Raw genomic sequence first — 18,001 nt, forward strand, 5'->3', positions numbered from 1 at the left:
GCACAACCTGCATCCACTGCAATAATCCCTGCACAGTAAAATCTGCCTTATTTCTTTAGACAAAGCTTGCTGAATTAGGCCTCAAACAGATGTCCCAAAAAGTCCTCCAAAGATATATTTCTCAAGATGTCCTGAAAAAGCAAAGCATTTTTTCCTCACAGAAGCCAAAGCAGAGATGGATGTCCCAGCTCCTCAGTCCAGTGCTTCATACACAAGACAGACCATCTGCTGTTGGGTGGCACTCGGGTACTAGCTACCTTCCCTCCTGAGGCTAAAGGATTTCAAGTCCTTGTCACTTCACAAGTGAGTCATGCTACGGAAGGGCAGGCAGACCAAGCAACCACAGTTCACGTGCACAATGGGCTTTTTCCCATTGTCCAAGGCAAGGAGATTCACATTCACCAAAGCTATCCTACTCCTACACCTAGTGGCCGTACTGAAGCATCTCCTCCCTTTTTGGGGAAGCTGTCAGGGACGAGACATGGTTAACAAAGTCTCCCTCAAATCTGACATACAGTGCAGCAAATAAAAAATTACTCATGCGACTGATTCACATGGTTTCCGTAATTCATAAATTCCTTTGCATAAAGGAGAGGCATCAGATTTGCACATAACTGATCCAGACAGCTGCAGATTTCCATAGGCACTAAGTGCCTGGAGGCAGAAGCCACTCCTCATGTAATCCCGTTAAACAGATGGAATGAATGAAAACGCTGTGCAATTCAGCATGCCAGTGGCAGCCACCTCTGCTTTCTCCACTAGTAGTGTGGGGTCTTCGGTTCAGGCTCTTTCCTGGGGTCCAAGTTACGGGAGAAACTTCATGCCCTGAACTCTGCAGGGAGCCTGGAGCACATGAAATTGTGAAGCTATAGTAATAGAAGGCTGCCCTCAGAGAGTGATAGGAACATACCCAGGTTGTCCATTACAGTCTGTCTCATCACAGTAAGATGTAGCTTTTGGGAATATTACTGCAGAAAACACAAGTCTTCTCAGGAATGGAAATAAGTACACTGGAGATTCTGTACAGAAGGAAAATCAGCTCATGGCCACCTGAAAAGGCAAGGTGGAATTCATACCGAATATCATTGTTCATCATTCCAGACCCAGACTGGAATCAAAGGCTCTGAAGCCAGAAGGATCTCAGGTGGAAGTTGTTGGCCATTTAAAGGCCCATCATGACAAACCACACTGTATCACATCACAACAGATATCAAGAGTCAGGATGACTACTTATTACAATAAGTAATTTGAAGGATGCATTGTTATTCACAAGGTTACATTAAATACACAACCCCAAATGGACACCGTAACCACTTGTGCTGGCCAACCCTCTCTGAAAGACTCCGGCTGAGTCCCGTACATTAGCACAGTCCTTTCCGTGTCAGAGCTCAGCTTCCTCCCTTGTGGTAGCAAGCACTTCAGCAAATAACCCATATGTTCCCATGTCAAACACCCAGAAAAGCACAAAGGTGGTAAGAATCCTTGCAAAGCCTGGTGCCACAGCTCACTTAAGAGCATGTAGGAACACTGATGCATAGCATCAGCATGCACTGCCATGGTACCACTCAGCTGTCTAAAAGACAGAAGCTTTTTCATCCTTGCTCACTGTGCACATCCCCAGCTCTGCAAAAGAAGAGAAAGGATCCCAGTCTTCACCAGTCTGCTTCACCCCAGAGCTGGATCAGTTCCAGAGGCAGCGTAATGCAATCATATAACTAGTGACTATCACTACACATAAACAGGGCTGGATTGGATGTGCAAAAGAAACTTCAGTTTTCACATTTTCCAGCCTTAATAAAATGTCTTCACAATGAAGACAACTTCTTCCCCTTCTAAGATGCTTGTGCCCTCTGGATAGCAAACAGTCTTGTGTCAGGAGTGTGCCTGGCTTTGAAGTGGGAGGTTGCAGTTTGACAAAAGCAGAGGGCAAAGGGGAGAGGGCCCAGAGCTGCCACAAGACAGCTGCCAGAATTTAATACTGCCAGCAAGGTCTCTCTGCATTAGCCTTGTTCTGAGGCAGTGAAGCCATTTGTTGGCTCAGGCTCTAAAAACAATTCCCATTCCCAAGCAGACCAATGTCAGGAAAAAATCCAGCCCAAAGAACTGCAAACTAAAAACTGATTCCAGCTTCCCACAGCTGTAAGTGAGACCTTGTCAGGGGCACTCCTGGATATCTGCAGAAGACAGTCACCAGCCCCACTGGACAGCCCCATGTTATCATCTACTAAGTTAGCTGAAAGGATGAGCAGGGATAGGTACCTAGTCCCAGCCACCTCCCCGTCCACGGATCCATCTCCTCATGGAAACACACACGCTGCTCCCAGCTTACCCCCTCAGGGAGCAGGATCCCAGTGCCAGTTCCACATCAGCACAAAACAGAAAGCAAGCAGATTCCAGAAAGGCAGCCCCCATTAAAAAAAAAGCTTTCCAGCTACTGACTATTCTAACAACCCAGTAGCAAGTACCAGATCTCCCACTCCGCTCCTGTCAGTTATTCCTCTGCAGCTCCATCACCAACACAACTTTTAATCTACCAAATGCCAGTGCCTCCCTGCATGGTACACACCTGTACTTCTATATTAACCTTAGCTGAGACTAGGTGAAGAACCACTTGTTTATCACCCAGACAGCTTCACACCACATCACCCGCAAGCACTTCCCACCTCTGCTCCTTCAGAGGTACTGGGAGTCCCCCAGCAAGAGCAGAGTTAGGCCATGATACAAACTAATTGTTCTCTCAGGAGGTCAGCAGCAAAGGCAGGATGTCCTTCCCTGAAACCCTTGCCATCATGAACTGAAGGTACTTTTTGAAACCATGCCTCAAGCTACAAAACTCAATAAACAAAAAAAAATCTAATGAGATAACAAAAGCTTCAAACTCCTAGTACAAGAAGATGCCCAGATACTGCAGTGGTGAGCAAGTGAGTACATTCCCTCCGGATTCCTACACCATCCTTCCTTCCATCGCCACCCACCACAGTTCGTTAGACACTTCCCTGGAGAGCACAGGCAATGGGGAAGAAATGACTCCAGGCATACCCTCTCCATTGTATGCGAGATAATGAGCACATTCAAAACTACCTGAATGGTCCAATACTCACCTGGAAAATCTGCTGCAGGGATGTACTAAACAACTTCCATGGGGTGTGGAGCATGGCTACTACTCCCCTGAACACATCCTCTCGATTTCAATAGCCACTGAGTGTGGAATCGTTAAAGAAAAGATTTTCTTGCAATAGCAAAGGATGAGTATTTTACGCTATTAAAAAGGCTGGGCATGGAATTTTCATCGAGCACCTTTTATAAAAAGATATGATGTAGTCATCTCTCTGGGAACATCCCACAGTAGAACATAGGATATGCTGGGCACTGAATGGCAGGGCGAGGAATGCAAGCAAAGAAGGAATAATGTGGTTATTCCACAGTTTCCAGCCAGAAAACTAGCAAACATACAGAACCACAGATCAGTCTTCATGTCTGGAAAGTTTCTCCAATTCCTCCCCACTTTTATTCTGACCCAGCTCAGAGAGTGACAATAACAGGCTGGATCGTTCTTGCCAAACCCCGTAGCAGCACAAATGGCTTCAGAAATGAAGGAGGTGTTCAGAAGATTTCGCTTTGCAAGGCCCAACTTCCAGGCAGTGACAGGCCAAGAGAGAAAATACAAGGCTGAAATAACCCCCAGACACATTCAGCTCACTCAAAGCTTCCAGCAGGGGGATTTAGCCAAAGCTTAAAGCAGTTCTCTGTGACTCTTTGTCACAGGAGTGTAGGTACAAACAAACAGGAGCTGGGACAAAGGGAGTCAACACACATTTTATTAGTAAAAAGTTAATCGGCTTAAAGTGTGCAACTAAATAAGCAAAGCTTACATTAAAGTGACCCGCCACGAAAAGATGCCATGGAAATAAAGTTATAGGAAATACAATATAGTCTCTATGTTCTTTTGTAATCCAATGTAATAAATATTCATGATTCTGGGTTAATGGGGTACCCAGCTCGCAGCCACCACAATAGTTTTTTGTTTATTCTCAAGACCATGAACTTTGGAACCATGAACCTAAATTTCAGGACTTTGCATTCATGCATGTTAGCAAAACGCAGGGTAAGGCAGGGGGATGGAGACAAAGCCAGGACCTTGGCTTGTGTCAGTGCAAAGGAGGTTGCTGGCAGGTTTTTGATAATGAGTAACAAGAACACCAAACGGCACCAGACTTCTGGTTTATCTGTCACCCTCCCTGCCTCAGCGGCAGCAGAAGATTGGGAGAAGAACCACCTGCAACACAACCCCATCCTTCATCTCCAGTCTCTCCAGGACATGGCTGACTCCGAAATTTCTGTCTCCAGAGGGAACAGCACCCTCAGGCCAGCCCTCGAGGACTTAGCGGTTGCCTGCATCACACAGCAGCATCACAGAGCAGAGGTCCACTCCTCTGCAGGACAGACCTGAACACCCCTAATCACAATCCCTTGAGCCTCCATAGTGATTGAAAGGGCATTCTGGAAACAGTCCTGCAGGGACTGCTCACCCAGCTCCGCTCCAGCACTCACAAGAGATAGCAAGTATCCCTCCCAAGCATCTTTTAGAGTCCCAAACCTCCCTAGCCATCAGTTGCTCCCTTGATGGTGCCTTCTGCTGACAACAACATTGCCAGCTTTCCCCGTTTTGCTACGAGACCTTCCAACTCCACATACTTTCTTCTCCTCCAAAGGCAGCCCTTTTCCACACACACACACACATATAAAATATCCATGGCTACCTTGCCAGACTCTCAAATACAATTCAGAAACATCAGTCACACAGCAATTTGGGGAATTTTAGTCAAAAATGCTCCTGTGAATCAAATCCTGTATCACATTTTACACCGAAGAAATATTCTTGGTTGGCAGATGTCTTTTGCCATTAACACATGCAAGGCTGATCTCCAATAAAATACTTTCTTGTACCACAGAGAACTGTCCTCCAAAATAGCCAGTATTAGCCTACTTTTAATTGGCTATTTTAAGGAAAGTACAGACTAAGATTTGGATATTAATAGGAACTGTTCTTCATGCATCTTCCTTTAGCACAACCTAAGTGACAAGCCTTGCTGTAGTGAGTTTTCTTTCTCTTTGGACAGAGTTCCTAATTCTGATCGGCTGAACCTGAGCAGCAGCAGGACAGGCAGCATAAAGGCCAACCATTTCTTCACAATACAGCTTCTTGTAATAAAACAAACACCTAAAGGAAACAACAATGTTCCCCTAGATTTTAAGTTTTTGACACGAGTTGCAATACTTCTATATGGGGCTACCATAAATTATTCAGACGTAAAAAAGAGGAATTTAGCAAGAACTGCTAAAGCTAATAAATTAATATGAAAAGTGCAAGTGTATTTTTGGAAGGGAAACTATTTCTCCAACTAGTTACTTACTGAAATATCTATGAGTCTGCCTCGAACCACAGAATGGCTCTGTCTAGAAGTCAAATACATCAGTAAATAGCAGCAGCCTTCTCAAAGCTGAGGTAACCTGCCCAGAGAGCATATATTTAGCATTTACCTCTGTAATACTTTATATTTGAAATAGCTGCATTAGTCGTACACAGGAAAAGTGGAACTTGCCAGGAAGAAAACATTTTCCACAACCTTTTTGTGAAATTCTGCACAGAATGTCCTGTTCTTCCTGGGACACAGGAAGGCATCCCCACGTCCTCCTCCAGCCTGCAGGTGAGACAAGAGATTGCAAGCGCATGGCCAAGCACAGCACCGCGTGCCACTTGTGCTCACGACTCTGGACCCTCTTGGGTCCAGAGACGTAGCTGTAAAGTGCACAGGCACAGCCTCAGGACGCAGCAGTCAGCACTGCCTAGGAAGACAAGAAGAGCAGGCGCAGTACATTTGAGGGTCCCTATTTCACACATAGCTGCAAACCCCACAGCAAACACGTTACACCTTCGCCAGGAGATTAATAATTACACAATGTATGAAGAGAGCAAAAGGATATAAAGTGCTCTTTGCTGTCAAGAAAAAAGACAGCAGCCAGGTTTTAATCCTAGTGTCAACGTCCCATTACTAAACAGCAGTTCACCTTAACAGAAAAGCTTTCCAAGAAAAGGCAGAACTTCAGCAATGGCCTTAGGAGATCCCAGCTCTCTGCCCAGGAAACAAAAACACAACACAGAATATCACATATCACCTCCTAACTGAAGCATGACAAAGAAGAGAATATATGGCAGAAGAGGCCAAAGAGGGGAAAAACAGAAATCAATAGGATCTAACAGAGCGTGACAGAAAATCACTTCCCCCATAAAAAGAGGTTACTTGCCAGGTTAATGAATCTTTTCTGTTCTGTACTTAGGCACCCAGGAAATGGAAAGGGTCACAGGAGCAGTGTGGGTGGGAATGCAATCCCTAGAACATGCTTTCAAGAACAATCAAAGGTTAGAGATTAAATCCAGGCAGCGTTCAACTGCACAGCACATCAGCATCTTAATACAAGGGCCAGCTGCAGCTCAGAGTGTCACTGAGCAAAATACACTTCCAACATCAGCAGTATAGCAAATAACAGGCTTCTCTTCCACTGCAAAAGCAGCCCAACAGGCCACCCCAGCTCCGCCCAAGAGTGACACCCAAGAACTGGAGCACCTCTGCTTTTCCAGGTCAGCCGGACAAAACAAAGTGGACTATAGGCCTCTAATCAGAGTAACTGCAATGGAACCACAAAAAAAAAAAAAAAAAAAAAGCCCACAGGAGAACTCGCACTGTGCAAATAACTCAGAAAGCTCTTGGCCCAGCAGCCAAAACTTCTCAAAATTCACTTGTAGTGAAAGAGCCGTGCCTTTCTCTTGTCAGGAATACACAGGCAGCAGATAAACCAACACAGAAGTGTGTGGATAACAGCAGCATACAAGATCTGGTGGCCACAGAAGCCTAAATTAGAGCTCTAGAGTATCAAATGCATTGATACTCCACAGCCAGGTGCATATAACTTGGAGCTACAATTTCTATTTCCAGGAGCCCTACAAAGAGGCTCCATTAAGGAACTGCAGACCCCTGCTGTCTTATCACTCCTCTGCCTGTATCTAGCTTGAGCTACTTACAATGGGCCACCTGAGGAACAGTCCCACTTAAGCCCAAGATACTCAGTAAGGGAAATGCAGGTGCATGATTTCCATCCTTTCCAAGGTCCCCTAACTTGCAGATCACTATATTAGGTTTCCCCACTGCCTGCCAGCTCCTTGGCCTGGCAGGATCATTTACCCACTGCTGCTTCAGTCTGGGGTCCAGCAGCACAGCTCAAATTCCTTTGTCATGCAGCTACCCAAGGTTTTCCTGCAGCAGTTGCCTCCTTTTCTGTGCACTACCCATCTTCTGCAACAGAGACATGGGCAATGCAGCCAGAAGTCCCCTTTGTTACCCATATTTGGTGCAGTCTCAGAATAGGCACAGAGTTCCAGAGTTTCATTGCAGAGTTCCATTTAGGTCTCCCTTCTTGCCCAAGGAGCTACACTACAAGCTCCAAAGTAGACTTAATTCTGGCAGCCTAGTTCATCTAACTATTTTGAAACCTGGAGAATTTTAAAGCAAAACCAAAGCCGTAAGGAACAAATACCTTCATCGCACAGCATCCTGCCAACACACACACCAGTGCAGACAGTCCTGCCCTTCCACAGCACCCATCTCCCACTGGAGCAGGGAGAGCCCCTTCTGTTACGTACAGACAATGCTTGTGGAAGGCAGGGCAGAGTCTGTAAATAAGTCTCCTCCAAATCCTGTTCTCTGCAAGGAACAAACAACCCCCAGCAGGTCTGACCTGAAATTCTGTGTGAAAAATGCTAACCAAACCATATAATTTTGGTGAAGTTCTAAGCAAATTAAAACACTGTTGATTAGAAAACACCGTTTTTGCAGGCAATGTTAACTAAATTCATAGTTGTGCTGATGAGGCATGGGAAACTGGCAACACCCACTGCTATGACATGAGAACTGGAGAAAAGTAATTCTCAGCAATGTCCAGGATGCATCAATCAGTTTATGATATGGAGACAAAAGGACTCAACAGTACTCCAACACTAATTCTGAACAGAAAGAGATGAAATACTCCGTGGACTTGGATTTCTGTTTTATGGTTATGAAATTCTGGTATGTTTTTCTCTGGAAATAGTCTGGAGTTTGTGGATGGGGAGGTGAAACAGATGCTGTGTTGTTCGGGTGCTGACATTTGCGTGAATGCCTCGAGAGGGCATGAATTTCTGTTTGGGTCTAAAGCTGAGCTGATTCACGAACCAACAGCAGCTGCTGGTCTTTGACAATCTGCATTAGTCAAACCAGAGGGTGATTTACCAGTGGCTGGGGTTTAGTGTGGGCTTCCTTCATAACTCACAGTTAAACATTTTTCTCCATTCCAAGCTGGGCTGACACAAACTGGCTGAGAAAGAGCAATCAATCATTGACAGTTGTTTAATCAAAGGCCTCTTTGCACATTTAAGCAGTTTCTATTGACAGAGACCCTTCCTGTTCAGGAAGTGGGGATCTGAACATCAAAGTATACCCACCAGTTGAGATCAGCGTTTTCAGGGAACACAGCTACAACAAAGGGGATAAAAAGCAGAAAACCTGAGTAGCTGAATCAAAACAACAACCAGTTTCTACTCAGTCATCCATCCTTTCTGAGTCGTGAAAGCACATTTCATCACCAGGTGAAAGCAGTTTTGTTGCAGGTTCATACCTGCAATACTCACGATCCAGGACAACGAGGTCATTCACTGTCAGAGGTGCCTCCTTCCTTCTAAGTTTGCCCGTCTCCAAAAACAGCATACAGACCCCCCATCAGGTCAGTGTTCTTCCCAGTCCCAGCACCATCACTTCGGTACAGACAGGTCTGGTCCTGGTACAGACAGGTGTCAGGACAATCATTTCTCTCTGGACTCTGTGGGAAACAGGAGCCTGGCAAAGCAGCCCACATACCACAGCAAATGGCCTTTTCCACAGAACAAGTTCATTAAGTGCAACGCAACAGGTAAAAGCACACCATAGCACAGGGCTGCTGTGAAGGTGAGCAAAGATGTAAGAACCTACAGATAAGAGGAAAAATGGCTTGAGTTGCTGCTGGGACAGGGGAAAGGAGAGGGTACCCCACAAACACAGACTGAGGCAGAAAACATCTCACAACCCCTGAGATGGAAAGGAGAGAAGCAACTGCTTCTGGAAGGGAGTTAAGAGAGCTTTGTGGACTTTTGAAGCCTGGAAGATATGCAGCATAGTTTCTAAATTCCTTTGGCTGGGGCTTTATGACTACTCATTTTATGGAACACCTGAGGAATGAGCTGTCCTCATTGATCAAACCTGCACAGGTTACAGTCAAGGGCATACACCTGTGAACTGCACTAAGACTGCAATGTTCAATAAAAGCTCTACAAGTTCTTTGTAGAAAAACATCCATGACAACTCCAAACATTTCTTCCCCACTCTACCAGCCTTCCTTTTGGAAATAAAAGTCCTACATGCTATGTTTGCCCATCCCTTGTCCTGTCCATTGCTAAATCTTGAGGTGTAGGTAGAGCACTAAGTGTTAAATCTCATGCAGGACAAGCAGATCCAACATAATCCCAAGAAGTATCAAAGATCAAGCGTGATTTTTTTCAGACACTGAGGAGACAGCTAAATGGTGGGAAGACTCCAAACCCAGATTTCAAGCGTTTCTTTGCCCAGTGATCATAAGGTTTTGCTCTCAAATTCCCCACACCAATGGATTCTCTACCTGGGAACTTCAAGCTGCAAGAAAATGGTTAGTGGTTATTTTTACTTTAAGCCTCAGCCATCAGCTTGTGCTTGGCTATGATTATAACAGAAGCTACCATAAAACTCCCCTTTAAGGAGGAAGTTTCTGCACAGCTCTACCCCACTGCGAAGTGGAGCCTCCCCAACAGCAAACAGGCATCTCACTGAACACATATAAACACCGAGTGCCCACAGTAGTCTTCACCCACCTGTTTTCCCATTCTTTAACTGCTGTCACCTCCCCAAAGCAGGTAAATTAAAGACTGAATAGCCTATTCTCTCATTCTTTCCCAGACCACCCAAAAAGACTCACTCAACTTCCTCCTTGGGGTTTTAACCCTTCCTGTGACCTGCTGAAGAAAGAAACAGAAGGGGGAATGATTGCTTGTGACAGCTTGCTGCTTCCTCTGTAAATTTCTGCATCAGCATCAAGGAATCCACAGGCTGGGTTCTCTTCTCTCTCACACCTCAAAGCACACGTGTCAGTACTGATGTCAAAAAAAGGAAGAAGGATAGAAACTATTTTTCAGAAGCCCGTGTGGCTTCAAATGCCAGAAGACCTGTATTCAGCTGCCAGCCCTGCCACCTTGACTTGTTGACTGCCCTTGGGTAAGTCATCAACTCCCACCACCACCTTCTAAGATTCAGAGCCAGAGACACCAGTACCTGCACCGCAGCACTGGGCTTTCCACGCCAGCTCAGAGGCTTCAAAGCTTCATGGGAAAATCAGGAAGATGTAAATGAGATTGCTCCATGGGAATCTGGGATTCCCAAGCAAACGGCAGGTTAGCAAATGCTCTGCCAGTGTTCACATCGCTGCCAAAACCAAAAAGGAACATCTTGCAAGAACGCAGGAAAGCCCTGATCGAGAGTCAGGCTTACGCTCACTTCTGTCACTCGAGGACCTGCAGGGTCCCAGGGGGAGTGGGCTGGATCCACCAGGTAGCCTGCAAAGAGCTTTCAAGTTTCCCTGCTAATGTGATGGATCCAAGCTCCAACACAGAAAACAGCATCTGCATTGCACTCAAAACCCGAGCAATATTCATGAAACCTGGACTTCACAGAGTCCCCCCTCCCCTTTCCCATTTGATTAGCCCCCCAGGGCTTTCAGTTCTTAACAGCAAATTCCTCAGCTTCCCACAGAAATGTCTGCATGTGACTTCAGATGTTTATACCACAACTCAAATGAAATTCACTGCCTCCAGAACAAAAGGCACTGTGCCTTTACAGAGGAGAGCTAGGAGGAACAGAATGAAAGCAAAGTACAATTTACATCTCCCTCTGAGAAATTCACTCCGAGCAGAACTCAGTCAAGGCTTAAGACCTCTGATGTGGGACTTTCAGAATCCAGTGGATCAAATCAGCAGGTGGAGCAGGAAGAGACGCTTAATAGTGGTATCCTGTGACCAGGCAAACTAGCATCCACTCTTGAGGGGGCAACGGTTTAGTAGGAAAAGCTGCTCTATCACTGACAAATTGCAATTGCTTTTCTAACAACTTTTCAACTGATAAAGAAATAGAGAAGACAGAATTACTGCCAAGTTCTCCAGAGACCCTTCACACTTATTGCCTCTGTTCCTTCCTTCCAAGCTCACGTCCCCAACACTCTGCAACACCCTAGGGACAAACTCACTTTTCTGGTGCCATCTTCATGTTTTGCTGCCTCCCTACGCCAGGCTCTGCCTGCTCAAGAGCATGGCAAGCAGTGACTCCGTGATCCATGAGCTGGACCCTCTGAGCAGCAGATCCTAAGCACGCATCAGGCTTATGACATTTTTCCATCTACAGAAAGGATCTGGGCAGGAATCTTTGTACCCTTCCCCTTGAAAAGCCCCAGTGACACAACACAACACTCAGCAAAACCCACAAAGCAGAGTAAGCACTATCATCTCCCCTGGCAACCCCAACCAACTGTACAGTCCTACCTCAATTCCCCCTTTACCATTTGTTCAGACACTTTGCCCTCTCCTCCTACCCTATGAAAAAGGCAGGAAAGCAGCCACAGATTATGAAAAGGAAAACTTGGGTGGCTGGAGTTTGAGGCTGAGCAGCAGTGGAGTTATGACACATCAAATGAGTCCTGGTAACTGGACAGGTTTATATTAGCAGCTCAGTAGCTGCAGTGATTCCCGAGGTTAGCACACTGTGCAATCTGTCCTGCCTGGCTGTTGGAGATTATTACATCCTTAGCTAGTGCAACAGAGGGGAGCGTGTGCCAGGCTTTTCACTCACAGTCTAGTTGATGAACCATCAACAGTCTGCACTCAACCTCAGGGCATGAGCTGCAGGGGTGAGGAACTGGCAAGCTTTCACTTCTTAACCTGCCGGATCTGAATCCATCACAGCCTCTGGGTCACAGCCACTAGCCTGCAGCAAAAGAGAAGTAAAGCACTATAGTTTTAACAGCTCTGGAAAACATGTAAGTGGAGTAGCAGCTTGTCTTTGCAATGGGCTGAGTCTGCATACAATCTGCAGCCACAGGACTGTACACAGGAGGCTGTGACTACTGACACTGGAAAGTGTCGCTGCAAGTCTCACAGTGCCAGCTCTGTATCCAAAGACCATCAAAAAGTTGCCTTCACAAAGCATCTGGCATCTGAGCTGTTCACAGCAGGGTCTGCAATCATCGTCCTCTTGCAGGTCATTCTTCTAGATAAATATTGACATTGACTTGCTGATGGAAAAACTCAGGCCCCAGGAAGTTAAGGAGACTACTCACTGCTATGGCATATCAGGAATGGAGCTCAAAGACTTCCTGTGTAATCATTAGACAACTGCACCTACATAGCCCATCTTGGAGGGCTGACTCCATTAGAGGTGTCTTCACCTCACCTCATCTCAGAAGTGCATCTCTTCTCTCATTAACTGGCTGGACTAACCCTTTGGGATGATGTTTTCAGCATAGAACCCATGCTTGGGTCTGTTAATGGTCTAAAACTGGAAGATGAAGAATGTGAATGCAAAGCAGGGGGAGGAAGAAAGGCAGTGTCTAACAAGTCCATGTAGTAAAAGTCCTGCTTGCTTTAGTTTTGAGCTGACTTCAAAAACCAGAGCCATTCAGTGTACAGAGACAGGTACATGGCATGTAAGGAAGGTCTTGCAGCCTAAGTGCTCTGCACTTCAGTTTGGGCTGAGACAGCTCACATGGAGAGAAACTGTATTAGAGAGCCATAACACACAGCCTGTCAGGACAGACTGAAAGAGCCAGTCACACAGTCTACAGAAAAGACAACTGAGACATGAGAAACACAGGAACTAACAGTGCTCACAGGTTAAAAGGGCTGCAGCAAAGCAGAAGGCACAGTACTGTCAATCACACCCATACAGATTGGGTGAGAAAGCCAGACTTAAAACACAGTATTGGAGCCTCAGGTTAGACAATAGGAAAGCCAAAATTGTGCTGGACTTGGCTGCCTGGGAGCATCCACAGACATTTGCCAGCACTGCTGCAAACACCAGTCTGGTCTTGGCTCAAGAAAAGAACTGTGACCTCCAGAGGTCTTGTTCACTCCTTTCTTTCTGTTGGAAAGACATTGGAAAAGTATTAGAGACAAACACTGATAAGTCAGAATATAAAGCTAGTTTCTGCAATTCATCCAGACTGAATTGAATTGACAGGAATAACACACAAAAATATTTATTTGCCAACCACGAGAGAAGTGAGGATGTACAATGAAGGGAGGCTGCTGGTGGTGGTCCGGGCTCTCCTCTGTGTATGTGCAGCAGTGACAGGTGGAGAGCCTGGAAGATGGGGGAACTGCAGGAGAAAGAATGGGTCTCGGAGCAACGGCAGGTTGGATTTTTTTTTCCTGTTTCTGCTACAGGTTCACTGTACGATGCAGGTGAGTTAATTAAAGTAAAGGCTCTCTATACGGTCCTTAAAGGAGCATTCCCCATCCTCTGCATACCTGACCTAACACACCTCGAGGCAAGCTGGCAGCGATACTGAGCAGTCCCAAGAGCAAATGAGGTAGACTGCAAACGATGCCACACTTTTGAGCAGAAGGAGCAGATAAGACTGTTTCAGATGGGAAGACCAAAGACACGCACCTTCAGCTCCCCAGGTCTGCACCACAGCCATGGCACTAGCGCCTAGCTCCACTGGAAGGGAGAGGTGAGTTCATCACCACTTCAGAAGTATACACAAAGACAGCGAAAGCATGAATAAAAATATACACGCATCAAATCACGAATAATTTGCTGGTCACGGAACGTTTTGTGCAAGCAACGCTGGAGAGAAGAGGGCTGAGATGAATTTGGGGATAAGATGCACCGCTTGTAAGGCAGACCAGCAGCACGATTCGCAGTGCACAGAGGGGCTCCGATGGGTGCTGCCTGGACAGAGCTCGAGCGTGTGACCAGATCCAGCCACAAGCACCCCGCACACAGGTGGGGGATGGCTGCTAACAGCGGAGCGATCGGCAGGTAACGCTAAGGAAAAGCCGGGGGAGCATCGGGGGGCCAAGTCCCGACTCTGCAGAGAGACCGGGAGCACCGCACACAAAGAAACTCCTTCCCAGGGCACGGACAGCGGGGCTGCGCACCAAGTTATCTGCGAGCAGAGCGTGAGCGGAGAGGGGCCGGTGCCCAGCTCCCTGGCGGGGAAGCAGCGAGGCACAGAGGGAAAACCCGACAACACGAGTTACCCCGCCCGGGAAAGCTGCGAGCGGCGAAGGGAGCTCCGGGGGAACCAGAAGGGAGTCCCGGCGAGGTGCCCGGCGGCGGAGCCACCTGCCGGACCAGCCCCGTCCCGCCCCGTCCCGTCCCAGCTCGCCTACCGGCTTTGCAGGGGTCCCGGTACTCCGCCGGCTCCTCCGGCGGCTCCGGGTGCCGGGCGGACAGCGCTGCCCCCCGGCCGGCCGGCCCCGGGGCGGGCAGGAGGAGAAGCGACAGCAGCAGGCGGCGGAGCGGGGCTGCCCCGCGGCCCATGGCGGTGGCACGGCACGGCGCGGCTGCCCGGGCTGCGGGCACTGCACGGCGCCAGCACCCCCGCGCCCGCCCCTGCCGGCCGGCCCGCCGCCGCCGGCCGCTCTGCCGCGGGCGGGCGGGGAGCGGGGGGGGCACCGCCCGGCCCCGTCCCGGCTGGCCCCCGCCGCCGTCACTCAAGCGCCGCCAGCCAATCGCGCCCGCGCCCGGCACGGACGCCCCGCCCACCCCGTACGCCCCCCGGGGCGGGAGGGTCCCCAGGGGGGCTCCCCTCAGGCAGCCCGCGCTGCGCCGCGCCCCCCAACGGCCGCCCCTCAGAGCCTCAGGGTGGTGTGGGGAAAGGCGGCTGCCCGCGGGCTGAGGAGCGCCTCGTCCGAAGGAAGGGTTAGGCGAAGTCCCGCGGCACGGCTTTAAAGTCGAGGCGTTTCCTCTGAGGAAGAGGTGTGAAGGCTCGAGGGAAGGCAGGACGAAGCAGCAGGAGATGCGTCCAGCCCCCTCCTTCCCTCAGTGAAACCGCAGCAGCTTTCGGGTGCACTCTGTGCCCTCTGGGGACTTGGGGGTGAGGCACGTACAGCACGGCCTGGGAAAAGCAGACGGCCCGTGTGAGGTGTATAAAAGTGTCAGGGCAGTCTCTGCATGGTCACGGTCACCACAGCAGGAGGTTCCTGTCACGGCTCGCTCTGGCTCTCCCCTGTCCTCCTGCTACACAGCAGGTGCAGCGTCAGCGAGCAGGGAGCGCTGGCACGTCTACAGGCTCCACGCAGGGTTCTCGAGGTGAACCACCGTCTCTTATGATATAACTCTGCTTTGTCAGCAGCTACATCCAAGCTCCCATGGCAGCATCCACCAGTACCATTTCCCATTGCAGTATCAGCTCCCGAGCTGCCCTGCAGATCGCGTGCCCAAGTTTTCTGCACCTGGTGAAAAGCCTGCCAGGTGAAGGCTAACAGCCAGCTGGGAGCACCAACAAGGAGGAGGTCACAAATTACCTGCTTTCCACTCCAAGCATCATGTTCTCCACCTGCCTTCTGTATCAGGCAGCGCTAAGACAAGGTATCCCACCTCCACATGCATAGCTACTCAGGGAAAGGTCAAGAAAGGAAAAAAAAAAAAGTCACATATACAACTACCAGGCTTGGAGGCTTAGAGGTTCCAGCAAAAGCACTCTAAAAATCTTTACAGCATGAGTCATTACTGCACACCTGATGAATGTGATCCTTCCCTCTGCACCAGAAATGCCCTGAAGAAAACTTCTAACACATGTTTTTCTGTCTGATCTGCATTTTCTAAGGGCTGTTATCAAGGCAATGGCAGTCAGGTGTTCACCAACTCCTCAGAATCTTTCTCATTGTCTTTGAAACATGATGGGAGGTGGAGCAAGCTGGCCATTTACTCTGTGGTCCTGATTAACACAGCAACCAGGCAACAGCCCACAGCGACAGCCAGAACCTGCATGCAGGTTAACATGAAAGGTTCCAGCAATAGCTGGGCAACTCAGCAAAAGACACACCACTTTTCCTCCACTTTGTGCTTCTGAGCCAGTCCCAGAGAATCAGAGGAGAAACGTGAAGGTCAGGGACCAATAGGTGGGGGAGCATGGGTCACTCCCCAGGGAAAGCCCAGGCTACTCCTGGGCCTGTCGCTCACAGAGCAGATGGAGAAAACACACATGGGAAAGGTCTCGTTTGCACTGGAAGAATGAAACGTGCCTTTCTTGTACTGATCTTGGCAAGACGAGGCAAAAACACATATAAGAGAAACAAACTTCAATGGACTGGGACTTACTGGTAACCAGCCCTTCACCCCTCACTGATGATCAGCAGAATGGGGCTGTAATACCAAATCCACCTGTTGAGATCAAGCCTGGAGAATAAGGTCACTTTGGAGAGGAACCCTAAATGAACGCACACCCTCATCAAACTCATGAGGATTTGATGACCTGTTTGGTGATGAGTGTCCTGAACAGAAGCAATGAAAAAAAGGAGGTTAATTTTTGGAAACTATTCCAGCACTGGAGAGCCACAGGGAGGACAGAGGGGAACACAGTAGCCAGCTTCAAAAATGTAAAGGAAGAAGCATCAGCTGTATCAAGTAAGATTTAGGTTTCAGGCAAGCTTTCTAGCAGTAAAATGGGGAAGCCCTGGAGCAGATTGCCATGAAGAACAAAGGTAGGCTGTAGTTTTTGTTTGTTTTAAGAGGAAAGTTGTAAAAAATCCATGAGATTTGTGAGATAACCAGATCCTCATCTCCCAAGTTTTATACTGTTCATACGCTAACAACTTTTACATTATCTTGCTATTTTCTACAACATTTTCAGACAAAGAGTATTAATATCTTTTAAAGAGAGGCTGATGCCCATGCTTTAGAGGGACTCTCGATTCCTGTGAGATGAGAACACTAGGCTAGCTGCTCCTTTCGCTCTTCTCTGTAGAGGAGGTTCCAGCAGCGTTACTTTCTGAGTACTGTGGGAAGTTGGAAAATAAAATCTTGGGCACTTGCAGGGGTTGATCGACAGGTTCTCTGATCAGCATCATGAATCAGCAGAGCAAGCTCTGCACTTGTCAGCAGTGGGGAGATTTGGACTGTCACCCACTGAAAAGAACAAAACCTTTTCAATGCATGGAAATTGCTGACCTCTTCCAGGATGACAACCTACGTAGGGGAGCCTGAGCTCTTCTGCATATAGAAGTTCTATTATATACGTAGATGGAGTATACAAGAAGACATCTTACAGCTTTGAAGGAGGGAACAAAATAAATTGTTTTTTTTTAATCATGCAGTTGGAATGAGCTCATGAGAGAGTTCAAAAAGGAGCCTGTTACTATTATCCCCACGTAAATGAAATTCCCCCACTACAGCAGACTCTTTCTGGAAAGCCATTCGCCAACACGAGAGCAGCACAACCTTTCTAGAAATGGCTCTCAGTAACAATCACTGCATTTTGCAACTGGCAGCCAAAGCAGTGCACACAGGATAACAACTGCTAAGCGTTCAGAGGACTGGTTTATGTCATCTTGGTTGGAGGTGCCTCATCAGTGCAAATAAGGAACAAAAATCCCTGTGAAAGCATTTTTTTTTTTTAATCTGAGCTGTTAAAACAGTTGGCAAAGTTACACATAGGCAGTGCAACTCGTGACAGCAATAGTTAAATATCCGAAAACAACACAATCTATATCCATCACTGTCAAAGACAGTCTTTCCCTTCACGCTCAGAATCCCCCCCCGCCCAATGCATGCAAACAAAATCCACCGTCTTTTCAAGCCTCACTGAACAAGAATGCACACAGCTTGTTTTGAACAGCATCCATGAGCAA

General features: G+C 47.8%; 1 protein-coding gene across 1 annotated transcript in view; it reads right to left on the minus strand.

Annotated features, from left to right (window-relative positions):
* LOC116491639 (tolloid-like protein 2) overlaps positions 1–14,690 on the minus strand; it is an 83,746-nt gene extending 69,056 nt beyond the window's left edge. Inside the window, exon 1 of the mRNA XM_032191778.1 lies at positions 14,540–14,690. Within this exon, the coding sequence (XP_032047669.1) occupies positions 14,540–14,690 (151 nt within the window). The remainder of the gene's footprint in view (positions 1–14,539) is intronic.
* Between the last annotated feature and the right edge of the window lie 3,311 nt (positions 14,691–18,001).

The sequence above is a fragment of the Aythya fuligula genome, chromosome 7, assembly GCF_009819795.1.
Source record: "Aythya fuligula isolate bAytFul2 chromosome 7, bAytFul2.pri, whole genome shotgun sequence".
Classification (NCBI taxonomy): domain Eukaryota; kingdom Metazoa; phylum Chordata; class Aves; order Anseriformes; family Anatidae; genus Aythya; species Aythya fuligula.